The sequence below is a fragment of the Odocoileus virginianus genome, chromosome 1 (genome assembly GCF_023699985.2).
Source record: "Odocoileus virginianus isolate 20LAN1187 ecotype Illinois chromosome 1, Ovbor_1.2, whole genome shotgun sequence".
NCBI classification, from domain to species: Eukaryota; Metazoa; Chordata; class Mammalia; order Artiodactyla; family Cervidae; genus Odocoileus; species Odocoileus virginianus.
In genome coordinates, this window is record NC_069674.1 from 70,539,411 (window position 1) to 70,565,748 (window position 26,338).

The 26,338-nt window shown below is 38.2% G+C and overlaps 1 protein-coding gene and 1 long non-coding RNA gene across 5 annotated transcripts in view; one reads left to right on the top strand and one right to left on the bottom strand.

Annotated features, from left to right (window-relative positions):
* Positions 1-20,214, top strand: part of RELN (reelin) — a 534,275-nt gene extending 514,061 nt beyond the window's left edge. The window contains exons 58-66 of one of the 3 annotated variants that reach the window (XM_070469611.1): positions 2,234-2,307; positions 3,115-3,276; positions 4,006-4,163; positions 6,211-6,430; positions 7,937-8,134; positions 8,756-8,854; positions 9,491-9,574; positions 13,311-13,446; positions 19,097-19,184. In XM_070469611.1, the coding sequence (XP_070325712.1) occupies positions 2,234-2,307; positions 3,115-3,276; positions 4,006-4,163; positions 6,211-6,430; positions 7,937-8,134; positions 8,756-8,854; positions 9,491-9,574; positions 13,311-13,440 (1,125 nt within the window). In that variant the 3' untranslated portion in view covers positions 13,441-13,446; positions 19,097-19,184. Of the gene's footprint in view, positions 1-2,233; positions 2,308-3,114; positions 3,277-4,005; positions 4,164-6,210; positions 6,431-7,936; positions 8,135-8,755; positions 8,855-9,490; positions 9,575-13,310; positions 13,447-19,096 lie in introns of all 3 variants that reach the window. The other 2 variants (XM_070469614.1, XM_070469617.1) reach the window with 2 other exon arrangements.
* LOC139035681 (uncharacterized) lies at positions 9,510-24,127 on the bottom strand. Of its 2 annotated transcripts, none has more exons than XR_011488376.1 (4): positions 24,052-24,127; positions 17,825-17,901; positions 14,299-14,417; positions 9,510-9,597 (listed from the first exon to the last, which is right to left on the bottom strand). It is a non-coding gene; the product is annotated as an uncharacterized lncRNA (long non-coding RNA). The 2 variants fall into 2 exon arrangements; XR_011488375.1 differs by having other exon boundaries at positions 9,512-9,597; positions 14,295-14,417.
* Positions 24,128-26,338: the final 2,211 nt, after the last annotated feature.

The window sequence follows — 26,338 nt, forward strand, 5'->3', positions numbered from 1 at the left end:
TTCCTCTCTCAGGCCTGCATCACACTCATATTTTTTATTAAGTTGGTTGGGGCCTCCTCTTTTGTTGCTTCTATCAACCCAGAACTGCAGAGACTGATATTTTCTTCCTTAGCCAAGTCAATTTGTTTCTTTTAAAAAAGAGGAAAAAAAAAAACTTGTCCCCAGAAATTTAAGAATTAAAGTGTCACTAAATCTGCATCTTTAAAGTCACCATAGACTTTCTGAACACCACATGCAACACCTTTCACCCATTCCTCGTTTTTCATTTTCTCTGTATATTTGGCACTCTTGTTCTTGTCTTCTCCAGCTGGTGAAATTCTCTTTCCCCTCAGTTTCTGGGTTCTCTGCTGCTTCTCCTCTTACCTTCTTAATAGCTACGTCTATCTCCTTTTTGGCTCTTCTTCCCTCAACCCTCTAAATATCAGCATTTCTTAGTACTTCTCCCAGGCTTTCTTCTCTCTTCATAGACATTCTCACTATTGAGAACTTCATTCACCCTGGGCTTCAAGTATCATATCTTTAAGAGCAGTTCCAAGATTTGCATATCCAACCTTGACTGGCTCATCAACATTTAATTCTGTACTTTTAATCACCTGTGCACTTTTCTATACCTTTAAATTACTGGCATCTCAACTCAACATATTTAATAGTGAACTTCCTACCTTCCCACTTCTGCCAACTCCTCTCTCTGATTTTCCTATTTCTCTTGATGGCATCGCCTCTCACTTATTCACCAGCTCTAAATGTTAATTTAGTCTTTATCATTTTTCACATATAATTAGTTACTCCATCTTTTTAATTCTAATTCCCTGTATTCCTGGCACCCATAGCATCTCTTCTCTTTGCACTGTTACCACCTTCATTCTGGCCCTCATTAAATCAGTAATCCACTGAGTAGTCTTTTCCTGTCTAATCTCTCTCCACTTCACGTGTTTTCAGCAGCACAGATTGCTCCTTACAAAGTACAGCTTTGATACATCATTCTACTGCTCATAAACCCTTAATGAGTCCCCACTGCCTACCATATTAAGCTCAAACACCTTTGACCACAACCCACGGTCTGCCAAACTCAACCAATCTTTCCAGCCTTCTCTACCAATGTTCTACACTTAAACCAAAACACATTAACCACACGCTATGCTCTAGACATGCCACAGTGCTTTCCCCCTGCATGTCTGCTCACAGTCCTTCCACCTAAACATCTTTGTCCTATCTCTACCTCTGAGACTCTTCCTATTCTTCAGGGACAGCTCACATGCACTCTCATTGATGAATTCTTTTCTTTTTTTAATTGAAATATATTTGACATATGGCACTGTGTAAATTTAAGTCATACAACATGTTGATTTGATACATTTATATACTATAATACAGTTGCCACAATAGTGGTAGTTAGTACCTGTATCACATCACATAATTATTATTTCTGTTTGTAGTTGGAATAATTCAGCTCTCCAACTTCTGAAGAATTATTTTCTCACCCACTTAATCAGATTCAACCTCTCCTTCCTATGAAGCACCAAAGCATTTTATATTTTTCTGGTTTCCATTTCCACTGCTGGAATACACATTGTATTCTCTCTCTGAAAGCACAGTTGTTTTATGAATAAGCATATAGTATGAAGTTTATAGCACCAACCTTCTCTAGTGTCAGCAGTGAAACAGGACTTGTTGATTGAGTAGATGATTAGAACTTAAATTTGAATCACCAAGTCTTTACAGCATTTATGCACTGTTGATGATTCAAGCATTCAATTGCACATGATATGGAATACTTTTATCTACATGGAAATGGAAAAAACTAGGAAGAAATATTAAGTAATTAAAAATTAACTATTTTAAATTACATATAAAAATGTAATGGCAGCATCAAGGAAGTTAGTAAATCAATGAAACTATCTTGAACCAATGATACTTTGTTTCTTTCCATTAATTCTCCTAATACTACTTTCCTTTTGGCCAATTTATCTTCCCCAAATTTACGATTAGTATGTTATACTAATTAAGTAAATAGTATTTTTTAACCTAAATTCTCATCTCCTTGCAAAATGGCATGACTTGTACAAAACTCAAAAGAATGTCTTCCTGGTGTCTGGCAGGCTGCTCTGTAAAAGCTTCTTCAAATACTTCTTGGTTACTTATCAGAATCATAATGAAGAGAGATGGGAGTTCTCGTTAATGCTAGGCATTATTTAATCTTGCCTGACACATATCAATTATCTGCTTGTTTTAGATTGTGGTGGGTTGTGAAGCCACTTCTTGTGGTGACCTTCATTCCGTAATGTTGGAGTACACTAAGGATGCAAGGTTTGTGAAATCACTTTTTACATTTCCTCCAAATGTGAATATACAATTCAAATGGTTGTCTATTTTTAAGGCAACTGCTTACAGGGAAGCATTCTTATGTATTAAATGTGGCAGTTAATTGTATGCATATGAAAATGTCATCTGTATAAAATTCACAGTGTATCTTATTTTCAATTTTTCCTTCAAACCAAGAAAAGTCAATTTCATACTAGGCTGCAGCCAACAAATTTTGTATTTTAAACTAAGACACTATATTTTTCCTCAAAGTAGAGCTCTCTTATTTGTGTTGCTTGTTTTCAAGCAACCCTAATAAAAATATAAATCAATGAAAGACTTGATTATGCTTTAGCTAGAGTCACACCCCCTAAGCATAGCAGCACTGTTGACTATAAGTCTGACTTAGTGCGGTTACCTCTTTAGGGTGTCGATAGGCCTGCCTCCCACCACCACTTTTGAATTATAGTAATAAAGTTTGGGTAGACAGAGAATATTGTCAGTCAACTCCAGGTATAGTTCTTACAGCAATATCAGGGAGAAGAAGCCATTAGAGTCAGCTCTGTGCCTGCTATTATTTTATTCTGTCATCTATAAATATGTTAATGTGCTTATAAAGAGTTAGGGTATATCTTATTTGAAATAATTTTCCATTTTTCTTTTTATTCTATGTAATTATATATATATATGAAATTTATATGAAAATTTCTTAATTTAACTCAATTGTTAAGCATTACCTTGACATGAGACAGGCTGTATATTTCTCTGAAGAGCTGTCTAATGCAGCCTCTCTGGTTTCTCTGGTTTCTGCAGGTCCGATTCCTGGCAGCTCGTTCAGACCCAGTGCCTTCCTTCCTCTTCAAACAGCATTGGCTGCTCCCCCTTCCAGTTCCATGAAGCCACCATCTACAATGCTGTCAACAGCTCTAGCTGGAGGAGAATCACCATCCAGCTGCCCGACCATGTCTCCTCCAGGTAGGCCGCGTACTTAGGTGAACCGTGCGGAATGACCTGTGAGTCTCTGCAGAGCTCCTACAGGGAGTCAAGAGCAACTGCTAAAAGGAGTCTCGACTTTTAGTTGTAGCCCTAGTCCCCTCTGCCCTCATCTCCCCGCTCCTTTCACTGCCCCATGCCCCTAAATGGTAACTGCGTGTGCCCAGAAGAAATAGGATTCTTCTTTGTAAATGATTCATAGACCTCAAACTTTCTTTTAATTAAATACCACAGCACACACCAATCTCAGTCACAGACCCTGAGTGAAAAATGTCCCAAGGCTTGGACTTGGCACCACCACTGCCCCAGTGTTCTATGGTCCCAGAGGCTCTGCTGTGCCCCCACAATCAGCGCCCGCTGGGGTGTGCCAGGCTGATCGGGTCATGCTGAGCTGTAGGGTAGATATAATGGAGAACAGTCTTCCTAGAGTAGCATTTATTTTCTCCAAAGATTTGAAAATGACACACCACTGTAGGAAAAATGGATATGGGCTTATTATGTACTAGAACAGGAAATGCACATAAATTTTTCAGGAATTTTGGGGTTTTACTTCCAGAGTCTGAGGGGTACAAGTTCACTCACCTCCGCCAATTGGATGCTTTGGGGAAAAGTTTTGGAAGCCCTTTTCTTAGAAATAGCCCCCATCTCCAGAGACTAGAGGCTGGACACACCATGGGCAAGAACAGCCTCCTGAATCCCTTCTGCTTTCAGTGCGACACAGTTCCGCTGGATCCAGAAGGGCGAAGAAACAGAGAAGCAGAGCTGGGCGATCGATCACGTGTACATCGGAGAGGCTTGCCCCAAGCTCTGCAGTGGGCACGGATACTGCACCACCGGCGCCGTCTGCATCTGCGATGAAAGTTTCCAAGGTCAGAATCCCGTTGTGTTGTTCTTGACCCAGGAGACCATAAGGTTCTCCTCATCTCAACATGCGTGCAAAGGCCACTAGGGAATGGTAGAAACTCTGGCCTGAGGGATTTGAGATAGATGATGCACTGTTTGATCACAGACTTATTTACCTCAGGGATGAATTATGAAGGATAATTTTATGCTATGTTCCGTGAATTTTTAAAAATGCAGATTTTATCCCCGCCCCCCCAGGATATTCTATAGTACCTCACCTTCCTCAACTTCCACATAACTCCCTGCCCCAGCCTCTACCTTCCACACTTGATTTTTGCTCTGGGCCTCTCTCCTTCCCTGCCTGGCTGCCTGTCCCCAGACACTGGACCAATATTCTTTCTTCCTCGGCCTTTCCCAGGGGCACGTGCCCCTGGCCTCCCAAGATGGAGCTAACAATTCAAAATGTTCTATTTCCCAAGTCTCTTCGTCACATACACACACAGAAAAACCTTCATAACTCAAAAAATACATTTTTACTGCTTGAGTTTCTAGAGGCTATGTATTTGGGGCAAAGTATCTACTCAACTGCTGAGATCCCAGGAGGTTGCTCTGTCAGTCCTGTTTGAAAGCCTGCAGCCCTGCTTTCCTTTGATGAAATGTTTCTCACAGGTTTCAGCCTCTATGTTACAAAGCTCACTGTATCCAATTACTTGTACATCCTCGGAGCCTAATTCTTGACAAAGAGCAATGCACAGTAAATTTTTTTACTGAACCCTTACACTGCCTTATGCTTTACTGTTTACACAAGTATCCCCCCATTCATTCAGCGGAGTCATTCAGTACTTATGATACCCACCCCATATATTAACTATGGTTAATGCCACCATTATCACTTTATAGGTAAAGAAATTGAGGGGAGCCTAAGTGACTTCTTTAATAGTACATGTCGGAAAGAAGACCAGAACCCAGGTTGTTCTTTCCAATCAGTCTCTATGTCTCTCAGAGCTGAGAGATTTATCCAAAGAGGACCAGAACTAGCTTCTCCAAGTGTACAATGCAAGAACCCATAGATTTGGATTCTGGAGCAGAGTCTACTTAGCTTTCTTGATGGATGCTATTTCCTTGCCTCCAAATGAAATGAGTATGATAAATGTAGACTGATTGTTACATTGTTACATGTTAACATTGCTGATGTTAGAAATTCTTAGCTGCTGTCTTCTTCCCCTGGTCTTATTATTGCTGAGACCAGCTGGGTCTGTCCATGTGTTAGCTGGAGAATTTGAACTTTTAGGCAAATAAACAACTCAGCTGTCTTACAAGGAGTCCTAGGTGTCTAGAATTTGCCCTTTTCTCTGATCCAGCAGAACTTTGAGCTTTTGATTTTGAGTTATTATAGACATTGAGAAAATTTGTGCATTTCCAGTCAAGAAAAAATGTAGAGACATACACATTTGCTAAAGTAATGCCTTCCTTAAATGCCTGTATTGCAGCTCTGTTATCTCTGAGAAACACTTCCAGTTTATTATTCCTGTATTTATTCCAGCTTCATTATGGAACATTTTATATGTACTCAGTATTATGCTAGGTGCTAGAATCCAACAATGAATAAAATATAGACTCTGTTCTCAAGAGTCAACTATAAGAGCTAGAAGGAGAACAAGAACATGACTTCTTTCCTGCTATTTTCTTATCATGCTAGGGAAAAAGAAATTATTATGTTACCTCTCATGCCAGGGTGAGAGCTCCCTTCTAAGACCCATGGCTGCTAAACATGCAAGCCCAGCCAGACGCTATTTTTTAACAATGGGCTTATACCAGTACTGAGTACATTAGCACCTACCTATTTTAGTAAATATCAACTTAAAGATAATATGGCTTTTCAGCAGCATAAGCCAATAATTGCTGAAAGAAAAAAGAAATATTTATTTCTAAGAACCTATCTGCTTGGTATTTTGTCATTCTTACAGTAAATCTGACATTGATTGGATTAAATGTGAAATTGAATGCTTGTTCATAATCTTTGATGATTCTGTTTGTTCTGGCTAATTTTTGCAACTATTCATTTCCCTCTAGGCGATGACTGCTCTATTTTCAGTCATGACCTTCCCAGTTATATTAAAGATAATTTTGAGTCGGCAAGAGTCACTGAGGCAAACTGGGAAACTATTCAAGGTGGAGTGATAGGAAGTGGCTGTGGGCAGCTGGCACCCTATGCCCATGGGGACTCGCTCTATTTTAATGGCTGTCAGATAAGGCAAGCTGCCACCAAACCTCTGGATCTCACTCGAGCAAGGTAACAAAACTCCTGTGTTGTAGTTCAGACACAGAATCCGCCGCAAGCACATCACTGTCCATTGTTAGATATGATCATGAACTTCACGGCATGAGTGTCGCTAAGCAGTAGAAACCTAATATCAGCTGCATTTGGTGTGAGGAAGTATTATATGTTTGCACAACTCAGAATTATGATTTGCTTAAATTTAGTATAGAGTTACCTTGTGAATGGTGGTAACATAGGCATAAGCTTAGAGAAATGGCCAAATATAAAAAATAGAGAAGTGTATCACAGTAACACAATGCTATAGGTCAGTTGTATGTCAATAAAATTGAAAAAGTAAATAATTGGTTATGAATAATCTATATAGATAATTTAATGTGGACCATATGCAAGCATGTAAATATAAATGTGAGTGTGAAGATTTATAGTAATGCAAGCATACATAGTCCTATATTTAGCATATGTAGCTACAAATGGAAATGGAAGATTGATGGTTGGATAGACGGGAACTTTAAAAGTTCACACAGTTTAGGAACTGCGTGATAATGTAGAATAGAGAAGACAAAGGGAAAGAGACCCAGGAAGCCTGAATTTTCTTCCCCACCTGCCCTTCCAGCTCTGCACCTAAGCCAGAGCAAACACAGCTTTTTTGTCTGCCAAAGAAGTAACTTTGCTTTAAATTGATCAATGCATTTACAGGTGTAAGTCTAGCAGGTTATTTGACCACCTATTAATCACTCTGTTAATCACTCAGGAATCTTATTAATCACTTTAGGAATCTTATAAAGATAGATTTCCTATGTTTAAAAACTATATCTTCTAAGGGCAAGGATGCCTGTGAGAAGCAAAAGGACACATCAAACACAACAGCAGACATGGTCCTGAGCCTGCATGTCTAACTCAGTTTTCCCTCTTCTCTGATCTCCAGATATCTTTTCCTAAAATAAACATGATTTATCCTCATCCAGATTCTGTTCAGCTTGAAGCTGTTTATAAAAAGCATATAGCATAGGGGCACAGTTCTTGAGGCACCAGCCTATTGTGTCCCCCTTTGCCTAGCCAAGAAATAAAGCCACTCTTTCCTTCTCCACCATAAAAATCATATAGAGTAAATATCATGGCTTTATATCTTGTCTTCTCTATGTCCTCAGCTGCCTATTTGGCTGATATCACCTTGCAGAAAACAGAAGGTGTTTCAGGAGAAATGTTCTAACAAGATTTCTAACATCAAAGGAAGAAAAAAGATCTTTGAAAGTCAAAATTGTTTTCTCTGTGTAGAACACCAGCCTTCCAAGCTTATTTTTCATATGTATGATGTAAAAGATAGCATAAATAAATGGTTATTTATGTGACTTAGTCATAAGACTGGATGCTTCTATTTTTACCATATTATGAACTTGAAAATTACAGAACTTAGAAACAAGAAAGATAAAAAAATATACATATAAAGTATAACTCCTTGAATACTATCTGACTTTTGTTTAAAAATGAATTCCCCTGTGGTGGTTTTTTCCCCCCCAGCAAAATCATGTTTGTCTTGCAAATTGGGAGCACATCACAGACAGACAGCTGCAACAGCGACCTGAGCGGCCCGCAGGCCGTGGACAAGGCCGTGCTGCTGCAGTACAGCGTCAACGGCGGGATCAGCTGGCACGTCATCGCGCAGCACCAGCCCAAGGACTTCGCCCAGGCTCAGAGGGTGTCCTACAACGTCCCCCTGTAAGTGCCCAGAAAGGAAAACCAACAGTGTGTGGTGAAGTTACTGAACAAGCACCGCTAAGTCGGTGGTGGCAGAACCACGACCAACTAGTCCAGATCTCCAAAGTTGTGTTACTGTTTCCTATTGGGACAACTGACAAAACTTGGAGCCAGGAGTAAAAGCAAGAAGGAACAGAGAAAAACAATTAAATACCAAGGTGCTTTGTGCATATTTCCCTTCCAATAATGTGTTTCTAGTCCTTTAGAAGACAACATTTTAAATCTCCTGCTGGGTACACTGATTTGAGAATTTGCTGAGGATAGGTAGGTTTGTCCGTTTTGCCTGGCCTGGTACCCTAGTGTCTAGTGTCTAACCCATCACACAGAAGTTACATCCCATTTGTTGACTGAAGATGCAGCTCTTCCAGGTACTAGTGGAACAAGGGGAAGAAATGAGAGGGATGTGGAGGATTGCAAATCCTTGAGTAGCCAATAAAATGTGATGCTGCTTAGAAGAATACTGTGACCTAAGCAAATCTAAATTCCATACCCAAAGTTCTGTTGATTTAGAGTAGCCTATTGTATTTACCAGAAAGTTCTCTCTTTTCTAGTGTTTGACCTGTCTTCTTATCTGCAACCTAGGGAGGCACGGATGAAAGGAGTTTTATTGCGCTGGTGGCAGCCACGCCACAATGGAACAGGTCATGATCAATGGGCTTTGGACCATGTGGAGGTCGTGCTGTGAGTATCTGATATATAACATCTCATGTCCATTTCAGAAAGGTTTGAAATTCCTTTGATATGGCATGCTCCTTAATTCAGTAAGAATTGTTCCTGATGAGAAACCCCCACAGGATCACTTTGGCTTCCACTCTTCCACAACTGCAAACTATAGCTCTAGTCAACAAAGTGATATTACAAGGCCCCAAGTATGATTTAATGTACCTTAGAAAACTTCAATAAGTAACAGTTTATTTAACAATTTGACAATATTAATTCAATGGGATCGAACAGAAGTCTCCAGGTAAATGGGATCAGTGCCTTCATGAAGTCTGGGTTGCCTTATAAAATGGAATGACATCTTGAAAAGAAAAAGGATCTGTGCTGGTCGATGTGCAGAGAATTACTACCTCATGTGCCTGATTAGAAACACTTGTCCAAGCCACAGATGCCCGGGGCATTCTTCCATTTAGTGACATGGTCAAAACCAGAACAAAGAATTTGGTTTCAGATTCCTCGTGATTTTAATCCCAGCACCTAAGAAGTCAAGGGTGCCCCCTCCATGGTTTCTCCCATAGAATAAGGTTATCAGCGCTCTCAACTAGCTGGATTGACTGTTCCACAGAGAGATGACTTACTTTTTCTCTAACAATCTAGTTCCTGTAGAACTGGAATGCTTATGTCTCGGCGGGTTCGGACTGATGGCTCCAAGTGGTTGGCAAGGAGAGGCGAATCTTCTCGGTAGATAGGTTCAAATGTTCATTCTGTTTACCAAATAGAAAATGAAATCAGCCCTTTGTCTGATTTCAGTCATCTTGAAAGCAAATTTAAATGATTAATTGGTAGGAAACCTACCAGATTTGTTTTCTTTCAATCATAGCCATGAGCTGAATTTTTCAGTCTTGAGTTAGTCCTTGTCCTAGTTTTCACTGAGGCACCTGCTTGCATGGCATCCATATCAACCCCCAGATCCAAGAGCAACCCAGTCCCCACACAAGCTCCCACTGTGCGCTCTGCTGCTTTGGACCACTTGCTGGGCTCTGCCTCCATAAGAGAAGGTTGATGTTTAAAGTAACAGTCCAGACTCACTTGACTCCTTATAATGAGGCTGATGTTTCACTTAGATTTTGATCTCCTCAGACTGCACTATGCCAGGAGTCTCCTGGCTAAGCTGGGCTCTAAAATGAATGATGTGTGGTAAGGTCAGAGAGAGCAAGATATCCAGACAGACCAAAAACCAACCCTACATCCATTCTTTCCTGGCTACTTTCCTTTCAAAGGAGCGCTTCTCAATCTAATTGAACATGAGATACACTTAGGAGCTTTTAGAAGCATCAACACATGTCCCAATGCCCATACCCATCCCTACAGATCATGTGATTTAAACTGATCTGCAGTGAGACCTGAGCATCAGTCTTTTTTAAAAGCACCTCAGTTCATTCTAATAAACTGTTTGAGAATCAGATTTAGAATTAGTAACTGGTTTTTATCTTTCAAGTCTGTCTCTGAGACAGTTTACATTAATGGAGCTTCCTATCCCTGACAAAGCATTACCAATTTTTATGAGAAGTTCAAAATTTGACAGTCCTCAATAGAAGGCAGGGTGCTAATACTGACCTTGGGTAAATATAACAAATCTTACATGTCATGTGTTTCAATAGATATTTCTTCTCCTCCCACCCAGCTGAGCAATTGCAGTTATCCATTTTGGATTTCAAAGGCTTATCATCACCACAGTTCCTTCCCACAGACTAAAATTAAAGAGTAGGTGGGTCAGAAGTACAAATATACTCCCTGGTATGAAATAACCCCTTCACAACTCAGGAGTCAAACAGAGCTGACCTTCTGCCTCAAACGTTCACATCATACAGTTCCCAAGGGAACCTTCCGGTATACCTGGCATTGGTATTAATTTTTATAAGCAGCTGCCAGCTTCATGATATTCTCATGATATTATTACAAGAGTCAACCTAGTGTTTCTGGTATTTTTCTGGAGCAATAATCTGCATTTGTAAAGACTTTACTTTTATTCCATCTCCAGAATTTTAGTGCTTTGAAGAATTTATCACTTACCAGCCACCTGTGTGCTCTTACTCTGTATGATTTTCTCAGAGTCTCAGGGGACTAAAACATTCTGAATGAGAAAAGCGCATTGCCTCACATGCAGAGTATTACATGACTTGAGTTTTATTCAGAGTCTTCTTTTCAGTGAATGATTTTAAATTATAACTTTATACATGTAACCATAAAATTTTACATATTGATAAACATATGTATACATTATTATATGTTAAAATTTGTTAAAACTAAAGGAGTTACTTTGTTTTCCTTCTTTTTTGGAAGGAAGAAATATTTCATAAAGTTGAATTTAATCAATAAGTTGTTTTAAAAATACCATACAAAGAAATTATCTTTTCAGAACTATGTTTTTGATGTTTTGCTCTTATATTAGGATTTAATATTTCCATGCCACTGTATTCTTTTAAACTACTTCTTTTCAGAAGAGTCACAAAAAATTTTAAGGCATCTGCTAGTCAATATGCCTTCCATAGCTCTACATAATTTACTTTAATTCGTACATTTAATGAGCTTAAAATTAAAGTTCCAGATAATTCAGAAAAATAAAATAATTTATCCAAGTGTCTTTCAAGCAAATAAAACACAAAGAAACCAGACAGGGTTCATGTCACAGTTCACAAATATTATTAATTATATCTTTGCTGCAGCAGATGTATATTTAGAAATAGGTGAAATACTCCCATAAAGCCCTATTAAATTCAAAATCTCATCCTAATTATACTTTTGTATAATAACAGTTATATAAACTAAGATTGTTGGTTTTTGAAGTGTGGCAGGAACAGGAGGCTGAGGTGCATACCTAAAGAGATACAACCCCTGCCTAGCTGAACACTGCAAATAGGGCAACTGATATGTTTTTTGCAACCAATGGTTGGAGGTATACATTTTTAGAATATATTTTCTTTTCTGAGTAAAGATTGGCCCTAATCTAGCTTTATTACCATAGTTTAGCTCTTTTGCATGTGCACTAAGGACACATGCTAAAAACTCCAAGAAAGAAAACCTGTGGTCACGCATGGTATCTTGAGTCTAACCGCAGTACTGCCCATATTAGTGAGAAGATACATGAGTTTGATGAGGAGAAAAAAAAATGTAGCACTTTTGAAAATATTTCAAGGTTTAGGAGTACATCCTAAATGAACAAGATACAGAACATATTTTTAATTTAATAGCTTAATTCTAAAATACTCCATCCAGAAGGATTTGAGTTTCATAAATATGGATATACAGAATAAGCCCCACACCAAAAAGATAAAAACCACCGTTTTGGCATTTAACAAGCGAAGTCACTTATGCCTTATGCTTGTTTGAGAGTGTAATCTCCCCACTCTGATGATTTTTTTCAATAAAACCTGTACATGAAAAGCACTTCATGATGATTAGCCCTTGCTAATCTGCCACAGAACAGATGAACCGAATTGACAGATCACTTTTTCCCAGCCTCACTAGCTTACAAAAAGTCCTCATCTCTAAAGTCTGAGTGATGCAGCGTAACACAGTCATTGACAATCAAGTGTCAGAAACCTAATTTCTCTGAATTCATTGGCTAGTGTAGAATATTTGTTTTTCTGTAAATGTTTGTGAATACATTTGGGCAGATCCCTCACAAGATCCATGCTGGTGGGGTCTTCTTAGGATAAAAGAGAATCCTTTTTTTTTTAACCTTTGTTGCCTGGGCACTCATCCTTCTATCCTAAGAATCTCCCTCACCCAACTATGCATTTCATTCACACATCACATTTCCTGTGTATGTGTCTTAAGTCACAACCTGTCATGTGTATGATGAAGCGGGCTGATTTTTGCATGTGTACCTTGAAAGCAAATTGCTCAGTAAAGAGTCAGCCTTTGTGAATTGACTTACCAAAAAAGTGAATTATCACCACATTCGCTGAGAATTGAAAACCAATATGTTGCTAACTATGGTCTTAAAAGCATTTATCAGATTTTAATAATATGAGTTCCATCATGGCCATTCCCTCATGCTATTCATTATCAAGATACTGTCATATTTTTGGCACAAATGATTTATGAAGAATAACATATTACATTTGTTGCAAAGCATATTTATCCTTCCTTAAATTTGATTGTGTTATTTGATATATAGGACTTACTATTTTTAAAAGCCCATTCCTTAATATATTCAGGAATAAGTATCTTCTAAAATTTAAATAATTGAAAAATCAAATAATAACATTTATGGTAGTTATTAAAGTATTACTTTCATATTTATGCTTTATATGCAACATTTATGCCAAATGTAGTACTGTAGCTACATGTACTTTGACACATATGGTTATGAGCAAATATTGCATGTTGCATTACATAGAAAAGTTAAATATATGTATATACTAGGTATAGAAGAATAAGGAATAACTTCTTTAATTTTTATTTTCAAAAGAGATGAAAAATCCTATATTGCGTCTAAACCTGATCAGACTTTTATGACTAATCACAGTGCTGCATGTGTTGAAAGGCATTTTTTAACTTGTGTTATATTTCATTATTTGCTGTCATTGGTTTTCCACTAGAGTAAGGTAAGTCCTCTTACTAATTCTGGGGAACTGTTTACTAAGTTTCATTGTTATTACCTATGTTAACTGAGAAATTTTGTGGAAGACCTTTGCAATTGAAAAAAAAAATGTGAAAGCAAAGCTATATGTAATATTGAGAAACACTGGAACACTTGAAACCTGTATCATGTAAACTCGGTGTTCAGCCAAATTGCCGTAATTCTCTGATGTATACAAACAGCATAGACCAGAGTTCCAGTCAGCATGCCTTCATTGGACTGCTTGACTCTGTGCCGGGGATTTTCTTAGGCGTTCTCAAAATATGAACAGTTTACAAGTTTGTTCGAGAGGAAAATGAAAATAGAAATGTGTGCATAAGAGCTATGGGCTCTGATTAAATGTGGTGTCTTTCAAAAGATCTCTTGTGCTAGAGATGATTGAGAATGCCTGGACTTCTCAAATCTAAGTTAATAAATGAACCGGCAAAAGGGAGTGAATTTATTCATAATATTTGTGAGTTCTAGATCCTGTCCTTAGGATCTAGAAAAGGATTGGCCTTTTAAAATACGTATCTACATTTGCTCTCTAATAGGGATACTTTAAAACTTGGGAAAGAAAGTATACTTAGGTAAGACTGGTATCCTTAGGTAAGACTTCTTTAACATATGTTTACATTTGGAGATACTTTAAGCCTAAGTAAGAAGGTAAAATGGTTATCGTTTGTTAAACATCTGCATATTCTGCTAGAAGTTTCATTTAATCCTTACAACTCCCCAAAGTACACAATATCAGATACTATTCTCAACCCCATTAAGTAGGGAGAAGAAAAATGAAGTGCTCTACATTTGTGAAATACGTGAGCCCATACTTACTTACATATATTCCTCCTGAAAATGCAAGGCCTTGAAAGTAAAATGTACAGCATCTTCTATGCAGGGCAGTTTAACTGATTAGTTTCAGTGGCAGTTTCCCATCTTAAAACCATCAGTATTTCTCTGAAAAATAATGGCAGTCACTGGATTCTTATTTTTGTACTGATACAAAGCATTGCTTATTATAAGTTTTGATGAAAAATTAATTACTGAACAGTAAAAACGACTAAATTTCTATGAGCCCAAATTACTTTTATCAAGTCTCCACCTTCCCCATTTCCTTTAGAATCAACTACAAATCACTTAATTTTTTATAATGGTAAATAATTTAAAATAGTGGCTCCAGTGAAGAATACAAGGTGACTGTAGTCACTAGTTCTTGAAAAAAATTGCAATATCCATATTTCCTATGAGGGAAGCATTTTATTATTCCATGTGCTGTTTAAAGTCCCTAAACTCCTGCAGCAATAATGGAAATTTAAGTTAGCATTTCCAAGAAATCATTGATCACTCTCCCTTCTTTCAGTGGCTTCCTCAAAATAGAAATTTTTAAATGAACCTAGTTCTATTCAGTCAAGCAAATTGATAAGTCAAGAACCATAGTTGATATGCCTTGGAATGAATATTACCTGCTTTCATTGGAATTGTAATAAAATACTTTCTCATATTAATATTATTGCAGTGAAGAAATAAATCCTTAAAATTCCATCACGCCTATAATTATTTTGGTTATAAGTTTATAACTAGTTTATCTATAACTATACATCTATATGTATCAAAAACAAAAATAGGCTCCCAGATCTGCTCCACAAAAAAAAAAAAAAAGACTTAATAAGCATGACATATTTAAACTGGTTTAAAATTCTCCTAATGTCCAGTCCCATAAATTAGATACTCTAGAAGCCACAAGTGTTTAGCAACCATGTGAGTTTATTAATGGTCCTTGAAGCAGGCAGCACTTTGGTATAGCTTCCCATGATGCTTTATTTTCAAAAGCTTATGAACTGGAAAAAAATCTACTTTTGTTAGATTCCATCATCCTGTCACCAGAGATACTTATGTTTTACCTAACAAAATTTTTCCAGTGTGCTTTGAAAATGTGGCCATTTCGAATGTGACCACAAAACACTAGGCATCTATAACAAACATCTATTGCAAATGCTGAATGCATATCAACATTCACAGGGATCTAAAGATATGTTATGGATATATAAATTTATTCAAAATTAAAGGATATTCAATGAATCAAAATACCTCCAAAAGTAAATATAAGCTCCCAAGCTGGATCTATTCTCAAGGTATTAAAGATCTGCAACCTGTTAATATTTATTTTCTCACTCATAAAAAATGAAGCAGGCTTCCCTGATGGCCCAGCTGTAAAGAACCCATTTGCAATGCAGGAGACATGGGTGGGATCCCTGGGTCGGAAAGATCTCCTGGAGAAGGGAATGGCAACTCACTCTAGTATTCCTGCCTGGGAAATCCCGTGGATAGAGGAGCCTGGAGGGTTACACAGTCCATGAGGTCACAGAGTTGGACACGAGTTAGCAACTAAACAACAAACAACATAAAAATGTAGAATTTAAGTCAGTCCATAATAAGTAGTTACGTGGAGAAGTTGCTTTGAAACCACACATGCACATCAACTTTTGTTCAAGTAAATGTTCCTGTGTTCCCATATATTGAGGTCACTTTCCCATCAATCTGGGTTGCATTGAGATAACTGAATATCCTAAGTGTTCTGAGATTATCTTTTTTTTCATGTAAGATATTTTAACTATTTTAAATTTTCTTTGAGTACCTTATATCTTTAAATGTGTTTACAACAGAATAATTTTCATTGCTTTAACTTTGCAATTATTCCTTATAGTTAAAGAGTAATGATTTACAACAGGAGTCCAATCAGTAAGTCACCAAAAGCTCAACAACCATGCCAAGACCACTCAGGGGTCAGGCAGAAGGCTCAGTGCTGCGGTGCAGGGGTGGGGCGAGTGGGGCACAGCTGCTACGCCCAGAGTTTAGCCAAGGGCAGCCAAGATAGGAACATGAGTCATCTCCATGCAAAGCAGAAAAGGAGCAGGATGAGGATTCAAAGTAGGGGGGGAATCCTACTGGCAGGGGTGAGTAAAATTTTTTTTAAAAAGTGATACTTGAAAAATAAGTAGAAATTTAGGAAGCGGGGTTGAAGATTATCCAGTAAGGCAGGTGGAAGGGACTCAAGGTGAGTTTGAATAGAGATGTCTGTAAAGAATAATAGATGAAAGGACTTGGAAAAAAAAAAAGTAAAATGAAATGTGTGGAGAACTTAAAATAGCTGGCAAAGTTGACTTAGATAAAAGGATTAGGAATCCTTTTTAATGAGGTTAAATCAATGTTTGCTGGACTTCCCTGGTAGCTCAGATGGTAAAGCATCTGCCTACAATGCAGGAGACCCGGGTTTGATCCCTGGACCAGGAAGATCCCCTGGAGAAGGAAATGGCAACCCACTCCAGTACTCTTGCCTGGAAAATCCCATGGATGGAGGAGCCTGGTAGGCTACAGTCCATGGGGTTGCAAAGAGTCGGACATGACTGAGCAGCTTTTCTTTCTTTCTTTGCACATTACACAAATTTCTTTGCAATTACACATTCAGTGATACTTTCTTGGTATTTATGGTTTCTCTTCAGTGGTATTTCTTTCATAAGCAGAAAGGATGAGGAGGCTAGCTTAGGGGACCACTGCAATATAATAGCTCAGGTAAATTCAGGGAAAGAGCACACACGAAGTGTCCTAGGATGCTGGCAGGAAGATAGCTCGTTCCAGGCTAACCTGTGACTAAAGAGGTGAGAGGATTCTTTCTCCTGACACTTGATTAGTTCAATCATTAGGTTGTTGTTCATTTTTTATAACTAGACTTTACATAGGCAGCAAGTAGTACTTCTCACCACTAATAAATAATGGATACATTCATTTCCTCCTTCAACTGTGACATTAAAACTGGTCAGCTTGATTGATACATATAATATTAACACATCAAGGGAATGGGGAAGACAATCAAGCTATCTGAAAACACAACCTGATTTTTTTTTCTTTTTTCTTAATGTCTTCAGAGTATATTTTGTTTCCATTCTATAATTTCTAACATGTTCATAGGATAGAAATCCAGGGTGCAAGTTATTATCATTTTATTTTGTAAATTATAGATCAGTGCAATGTCTTTTTATCAAGTTTTAGCACAAATGCTACTGCTTTTTGATTAACTATATCTGATAAAATTCACTTTATATATTTTTCTTTGATTTTATTATAACTTTTATTTTCTAATGATCTAACATCTACAAAATCCTCATTTTAAAGGTTTCTGTATATTACAAATGTCAGTATAATATCTAGGTAAAACAGAATCATTTTACATCTTTCATATTTTACATCTTTGCATATTTTATTTTACATATTTTACATCTGGTCTGTTGAGCAGAAGAATACACAGCTCAGTGCAAAATTACTCTTTCCTTCCTCTGTAACCCAATGCAAATTCATATCATATTTACCTTCATGGTGAAATCACATCCCATGACATTATCCTGCTCCATGCACGTTTTAGGTGGTGCAGTGGTAAAGAATCCGCCTGCAATTCAGGAGAAACAGGAGATGAGGGTTCGATCCCTGAGTCAGGCAGATCCTCTGGAGGAGGAAATGGCAACCCACTCCAGTATTCCTGCCTGTAAAATTCCATGGACAGAGGACCCTGGCAGGCTACAATTCACGGGGTAGCAAAGAATCGGACATAACTGAGCACACAAGTAAGGAAGAAAAGACTTTAAGACAAGACAGCATTCAAGAGACTCAGTGAATTTGGAAAGTACTAAAAGGCTCACTCTTAAAAAACACATTTTGATGCTATATAGAAACATGTTGTCACTCCAGTGCGTGTGTGAAAGGAGTCTGATTCTTTTCACTGATCTTATGGATAAGGATCCTTCTTAAATTACATTTTCCATATCAAAACTTTAACAGCTGTCTCTGCCAGTATCATGCATATTTTTACAGGTTCCTAAAGTTCATTTTCAGTATTTTTATCAGCTTGACCTTGAGTACATATGTATGAATGTGTGTGTACATACATAAGGGGAATGTGTGCACATAGATTTACATCTATACTTTCACTTACACTTTCTTAGTATTTTATGATCTTTTTTTCAGTAGGGTATCTCCTTCATAAGGCCATGTTCATAGAATATGACCTCAGCTGCTTACTGTTTGAGGAAAGCAGCAAAATCTGATATTCTGAGAAAAAAAATTGCTTCATTTTGCCCCTGAGACCTCAGGAAACAGGAAGATCAAGCTGATTCAAATAAGAAGTTTGTTTTTCCTTTGTTTTTGTTTCTCAAGCTTTAAATGGCAATGGTTGCTGGAAGAATCAAACTGTCCTTCCTACTTGTTAAAGATGTATGTAAATAAGGTAATAGGTATAGTACATACTTTATCTCAAGTCAAGTCAGCCTTTTCAGAAAGAGTTCAAGAATAAAATTAAAAATCCAAAAAACAGTTGCAGTCCACTTTTGCAATTAATCAAGAGAAGTTACCATTTGTTCTGGTTAAGAGCTCACTCATGAAAAGAGGCCAAAGGCAGTAAATGCAGGTGTCAACCTTTAGTTCTTCTGTCCTAGGGTGGTAATGTTAGCATGGCCTATAAACCCTGAGAATTTTCCAAAAAATAGCAGGGTAACTTAGGACATAGACTAGATTGTGCTTTCAGTGATGGAACTTACATGCTCTTTTCTTTTTTCCCTCCCTGCTTCTGTCCTTTCTGATTTTAACAGCACTCGCAAACAAAATTACATGATGAATTTTTCACGACAACATGGGCTCAGGCACTTCTACAACAGAAGACGAAGGTCACTTAGACGATACCCATGAAGAATCAAAAAGTTTATTTTTCTTTCCAATATGTGATGTGTTGTTTCGCATTCTTTCAAATCTCGCACTGCATCTGATATCAGGAAATTTCTGTGAAGGACTTAGTGATTAACTGAAAGCCCTTCTCAAGACCAAGTGTACACCACTTTCCCACACTGTGAACTAATGACAAGTGACTTATTTCTCATAAGTAAATGTCTTCATGTTGATGTATCCGTGCAAATTGTGATCTGTTGTAATATCAGTTACAGTAGCAGTATTGAAAATAAGAAATAGTTTAACAGAAAAAAAAAGTTTAAGCACAAAAGTTTAAGAGATTTTATGTTTAAAATGGCATTTAGTACAGTATTTAACATTCTTGGTCACAAAGCTATTTAAGTGGACTGTATTTCAGCTATGTATCATGTTTTATATGATTAAATTATCATTGTTGGTTCTTTATGTATTCTCTTCTACAATATAACACATTGACACTGTATTTACTTATTATGTTGCAATATTTTTTGCTGCTGAATTTCAGGCTACTTATATTCTACAGAAAATTCATTGAAATACCTACTCAAGAAGATAGCTGTAAAGATATTGTATCTCCTTTAATATACCCCTCGAAATGTATGTTGGTTTAGCGCTGTTTGTGGATAAGAAAAATGCTTGACCTTGAAATATTTTCTACTTAAAAAAATTGTGGATGAAAACCCTATCTCCCACAAAGGAGTTTCCATTTCCTTGTCTAAAAGATACTTTTAAAGTGTTCCGTGGCTGATTTACTAACAGTAAGTGCCATTTTGTGTCTGTGATAACAGAGTGATTTGTAAAACAGTGGATGTTTTCATTGTGTTCTCTTTGTGGATTGTTTTTCCTGCGGGTCATATTCATACCTTCTGATGAAGTTGTACCAACACCAGCAATGTTATAATGGCCCTGTAGCCCTGAACTCTCTATTAACATAACAAAAAGGTTGCACTCTAGGGTGAACCAAGCTAAAAGTCCATGCTTAAATAAAAATTATGTTCAAAAACCACTTGAAGTTCATTTGTTATTTCCTGTTTGTGTCTTTATTTGCTGTTTGTGTGTAGGATTTGTAAGTCTGGGCAGGTTTGGAAAGAACGGTGTCAAATATATTTACCAGTTTTTTATTGTTTTGTCGTTGATAATAGCCATTATGAAGCCACGCTTTTCAATGTAGCCATTTGGTTTTTTCCTATTATTCGCTCTGCAGTCACGCCAAGAAAAGTCAGTAAAGAATTCTGAAAATTATTTAACTCCTGAGAATTTTGTTAGCTGCTGACATAATGCCTAACTCATAAGTACTCATGCATTCATCCAGCAAATATCTATTGAGTGCTTGTTATGTGACAGGCACTGTGTGCTAAGTGTTGAGGATTAACAATGCTGACAGATATTTTCCTTGTTTTTAACATCTACAAAATAATAAATATGTTAATTTTGTTGTGTTTGTTGGTTTTCCAGAGGGTTAAAAATACATATATCTAGGTAAGAAAGCATTGAATGGCAGTAGTATTTCTCATTGAACAGGGAAACAATAAGGGATGATCTTGCTGAGTTTAGTTAAATTTTATTCTGAGTCTTGTATCAAATCCATTGTGAATCATTTCCTTGAAGATATAAAGGCCTTTTTTCTACTTAATGTAACACATGAGACTTTGTATAATTTGGTGCATATGTGGTCCATAAACATTTATAACTATTGTTCTTAATTGTTGATTCTTCTTTGTTCACAAATTGTCAAATGATGGTTCACCATTTGGTAGTATTTTGTTTGATTTTTTTTTTCCCATTTATTTTTATTAGTTGGAGGCTAATTACTTTACATCATTACAGTAGTTTTTGTCATACATTGAAATGAATTAGCCATGGATTTACATGTATTCCCCATCCCAGTCCCCCCTCCCACCTCCCTCTCCACCCGATCCCTCTGGGTCTTCCCAGTGCACCAGGCCCGAGCACTTGTCTCATGTATCCAACCTGGGCTGGTGATCTGTTTCACCCTAGATAATATACATGTTTCAATGCTGTTCTCTTGAAACATCCCACCCTCGCCTTCTCCCAGAGTCCACAAGTCTGTTCTATTTTTTTCACTGGTACAAGAGGTTGAATTTTTCCCAAAGCCTTATCTTTGCAAGTAATTTATGTGTGCCATAGACCTATCCCCTGACTAAGATAAGATATTTACAATGCTCTCATACCCTCAGAACAGGATTTGAACTCCCCACCAATTCATCTCAAAGTTTAATAGCATACGTTGGGTCTTACGTCTGTTGATTTATTTAATTTGAAAACATAGCTCAAGTAGGAATTCAACTAGTGTGGACTCAACTGACTTATCTTGCTGAAGGAAACAAAGTTTAGTAACAGATAAAAATATTTTTATGACCAAGTTTCCATGATTTCTACACAGTTGTTTCTTATTTGCTGTACATTTTAATGTAAACTACACTCCAATCTAATCTTAAATATATTCAATATCACTTGTATTTTACCTTTTACCTAAAAAAAAAAAATGTATTTTAAAATTCCCCAAACTTTCTTCCTTATGTTCCAAGGTTAAAAAAAGAATTATGGGAGATGACTTAAAACATGCATCCATTCATTTTAGTGTTTTTTGGTTGATATTTTGACAGCAAATTGTATTCTTCAGCCAGTTCCCTGATGCTAGGACATCAAGAATATTGAAAATAAGAAAATACAGTTAATACAAATCTTTGCAGAGAGCAGTTTAATATCAGTAACAATGAATATGTTACAATATCAGTAAAAACTACATTTGTGTATACAGCATGACCCAATTACTTCTAGGTATTTACCGTAGTGAAACTCACATATATACACAAAGAAATGTGCATAAGAATGTTCACAACAGCATTATTTGTAATTGCAAATAATTGGAAGCAGTCAAATGTACATCAAGAGAATGAATAAATTGTGATTTATTTTCATAATAGAATATTGTGATGAAAATGGGTAAACAGTACACCTATTAATGATAACAACAAAAGTTGCAAAATTATAGATATGGTTTAATGCCATTCATTGGATCTTAAAATTTACTAACAAATACCACATGTTGCATATGAACACATGCATAAATGGCAAAAATATAAAAGCATGTGTGGTACTGGTACATACAAATTCATAATTGCAGTTACCTCAGATGAGGAAATAAGATCAGAGTGGGATATGTGGAAGGCTTTGTGTCTAAAATATTTCATTTCTTTAAAAGCCAAAATAAAATATAATACAGTGTTAAGGCTTGAGTGAGTTATGTGTAGAAATGGGCTTGTCATATTTCTGTTCTCAAGTGAGGATCTAAATACTATCACACACACACAAAAAAAAGAATAGGGAATTTCCTGGCAGTCCAGTGGCTAGGACTTGGAGCCTACACTGCAAGGGGCCTGGGTTCAATCCCTGGTCAGGGAACTAATATCCTGCAAGCTGTAAAACATGGCCAAAAAAAGAGAAAATAATAAATAGGTTTTGTCAGGCAAATTCAATGGGGAAATATATTCTAAGAATAAAGCAGCATGTGCAAAAACCAAAGATGGGAAGCAGCTTGCCTCCTTAGGGGAGTCGCAGCTTATTTGAATTTGAGGAGGGGCACCTGGAGAACAGTGTGGAGAGATGCCAGGGGCCAGTGTTGGCAGCATCAGGAGGGAGGGAAGCAAGCAAGCATTTGCTCAAACTAACAATATTCAGCTTTTCCCAGGAGGCACTGGGATAAGTCCACTCTGACCAAGGTGTGGAGAGGGGCTGCAGTAAGTTAAGGAAAGAAGCTGGAAGATTAGAATTAATAGGTAGATTTGGGACAACAGCTGAGGAATAATTTTAAGTTTCTGACAAGAATTTTGCTAAGGATTCACACTTCTCCAGAGAAACTACAAACTGCTTCACATACAAAATACAGTAGTAAATACAAAAAGTAACTATGCATTTATTTATTGTTCAGAAGGGAAAAAAAAAAAACTGATAGTGCAAGAATTCCAGTTCAGAGGTGAGACAAGTCTTGTCATCATTACTGTATCTTCCATTTAGTCCTTTGGGTGCTTATTATAAATGAATTTTTACAGTATTTTTAAAATCCAACATGGATGGAAATGGATGCTCTTTTTATAGATGTAGGAGACCATGCAATGACAGTGGGAAAGTCTGCCTCTCTCCAGTGGCCTCATTACCTTATTCCAGCCTCTGGATCCACTGTCTAGAAACCATGCCAATACAGCAGAGAAAGAGAAGTTAAGTCTGGAAACGTAATTTTTTATGGAGAGAATACTGGTAGAATAATTTGTGGAAATACATATGAATAATAAAAAGAAACTGTGTGTGAGAAATATTGCCTCAGTAAATCTAAAGACAGCAAACTAACACCAAAATTATTACAGAAATTCCTGAATATTACTATCCATAGAAAACAGACATGCTGTGAATAACTGAGGCACTTTTGACCACCTCTACAATTATCTTAAAAAAACTAAACAACTCCCTTAAACATTAAAGAAGAAAGTCAATCCTTACTAATTCTAATGTAATTTCTTTCACATTCATATTTTAGGTGATTCGAAGTTAATTATTTGGTCTTCCTCTAAATTTCCTATCTGTAATAAAATATTTGTAACTATAAGATATTGGAAACTACATAAATATGCAAACGTAGGTGAGTGAGTGAACACAGTGTGGTACATAGACACAATGAAGTATTATATAACTTAAAAAGAATGAATGAAAATCTCTGTGAAGTGATATACAGTGATTTCTAGAGATATTGAGACATGAAAAAAAGCTGAGGAAAAAAGAGCATTTACAGTCATCATTGTTTGAGAAAGGAAACTAGAACACATACCTGTATCTGCCCAGCTTTGTGATGAGAAACCAGGAAGAATAAGCCAGGAAACCATGAAGTTGTTTACTCCTGGGGGACAGGGTAGACTGGAACAAAGGAGGGAAGACATTTCTCTGACTACATTTGTATAGCTTTCACTTTGGGGATCAATGTTAATCTTCTACAAATTTAAAATTTAAATCAAGCCACCAAAAGGAAAATAAACTAAACTAGAAACAATAGCACTATCTAACTCACAAAGCTGCCCTAATATGAGTTAATACAGGTACGGTGCTTAGAACAACGCCAAGCACATGTGCCAAATACTGAGTGATACTCAGTATTACTGTTACAATTGTCATATTAAGTCACCTGACTGTTACTTCCAAAAATAGTTTATAATCTACCTGTCTACAGTGTTACTGCTCAAAATCTGACCCTCCAATCGGCCCACCAGCCTCACCCAGGAACTTGTTAGAAGTGCCTATCTCAGGCTCCAACCCAGACGGACTCCCATCAGATCTGCATTTTTAACAAGATCTCCTATGTACATTACAGTTTAAGTACTGGGCTCAAGGACTGACAGGGTAATCTCATAAGATGACAAAGTGTCAAATGGATGACACCGGAAGTGTATGTCACAGGTACCCAATTCCTCCTCAGTATCTCACGGTTGGGATTTATTCAGAGATGATCGAAGTCTGAAGAAAAGTACACACGCCGACATGCCAGTAAGTTCATCACCGGACTCTCAGGCTAGTGTGGTACCCTTGAAGAGAGTGCCCTCGTGTGGAAGAGAGAGGAATTTCCAGCTCGTCCTCCCGGGCAGCGATATGCAAGTGATGCTCGGCCTCTGAAGGGATGGTACTAGTTCTCCAGGCGCACTTTTCAGCTTTAAGAGCCGCCGCCAAGTAATGAGCTTATCGTACAGTCGCTTTGGAAATGCAAAAACCGGGGGCGGGGGGGTGACTCTAATGAACCAACCATAATCCTTGCTAAGATAAGGCCATAGGAAAGTTTTTATACCGAAATCATTTCTGCCGTTCCTCTTCTTGGATTGGAGCACTCTGGCCACGGTGCTCTCTTATTAGGCGTTAAAAGCACAACAGACTCTTTCCTTCCCTCCTTCCTCCTTATTTCATCCCTTCCTTCTTTCCACACTTCATTTTCCATTTACCTTCCTGTCTCCTAAACTGCATACCAGGTCGCATTACTTAATAAAAAGCAAAAACTGATTTGTACATTCTAACTCGAAGGCCTGGGAAAGAATCCGTGGCGCATATGTTCAAGTGTTTATCCGAGGCAACTCCTCAAAAAAAATTTTTTTTTAAAAATTCACAGTCATTCAGTTTTGTCTTTGTTCCTGTGTCAACATGATTCTCCAAAAGGAGTGTATTTTGAAATATATATTAGCTTATTTTCATTATAAAAAAATAGTAAGATATGTTTCCCACTTGAATACTACCGCTTATTTACCGCGTTTGCTCCACGAATCCCATCGTCAAGACCCCGTGAGCAGCGGGAGACAAACGGGGGTGTTTCCGTGGCGTTGGGGGGCTGGACGGGCGGCGTATAGTTTCCAGCACGCCGTAAAAGTTCTAGAAGTTGGAGAAGAGACCTCTGGGTCGCAGGGGTCGCGCGGCGGGGGGCGGGGCGGGCTCGGGTTACGGGTCCCGCGGGACGGCGCGCCTCCACAGCCCGTCAGGGAAGCAGCGGCGAGGCACCGCGGCGGCGGCGGCGGCGGCTCCGGAGCGCGGCGGGGCGGCGGCTCCGCCCAGGGCAGCGCCGGCCGGTGAGTGCGCGCGGGCCGGGGCCGGGGAGGAGCTGCGGCGGCGCGCACGGAGCGCCCACCGCCGGGTCCTCGGGGACCCACGGGGTTCCCGTGTCGCCGCCTCTCCCGGCGCCTCTAGCTCCGCTCTGTCTCTCGGGCGCTCCTGAAACTGCTTTCCTAAAGTGAATTCAACATTTGACTTGCCCACACCTTGCCTGTTTCTAGCCCCAGACAGGAAAATCCCAAGAAGCGCCTTCCTTTGCAAACCTCCGACTCAGGCCTCCCCGTCTGCAGCGGCCGCAGAGATTGTTGTTGTTGTTGTTTTTGCAAGACGTTTGTGTCTTTACTGGACGTGTGCAACTCTTTGGTTCTGACCAACCCTCTGCTGTTCACAACTTTGCTTTCATAGCTTCTCAGGTGCCCAGAACGTTCTCAGCCTTGCCCAGCTGTGCGCAGCCTCGAAACCCCTTCCTACTTACTGCAGCCCGCGCGTCCCCCAGCCCCGGGGGTGCCTTCGCCTGCTCTCCAGAGCCGAGC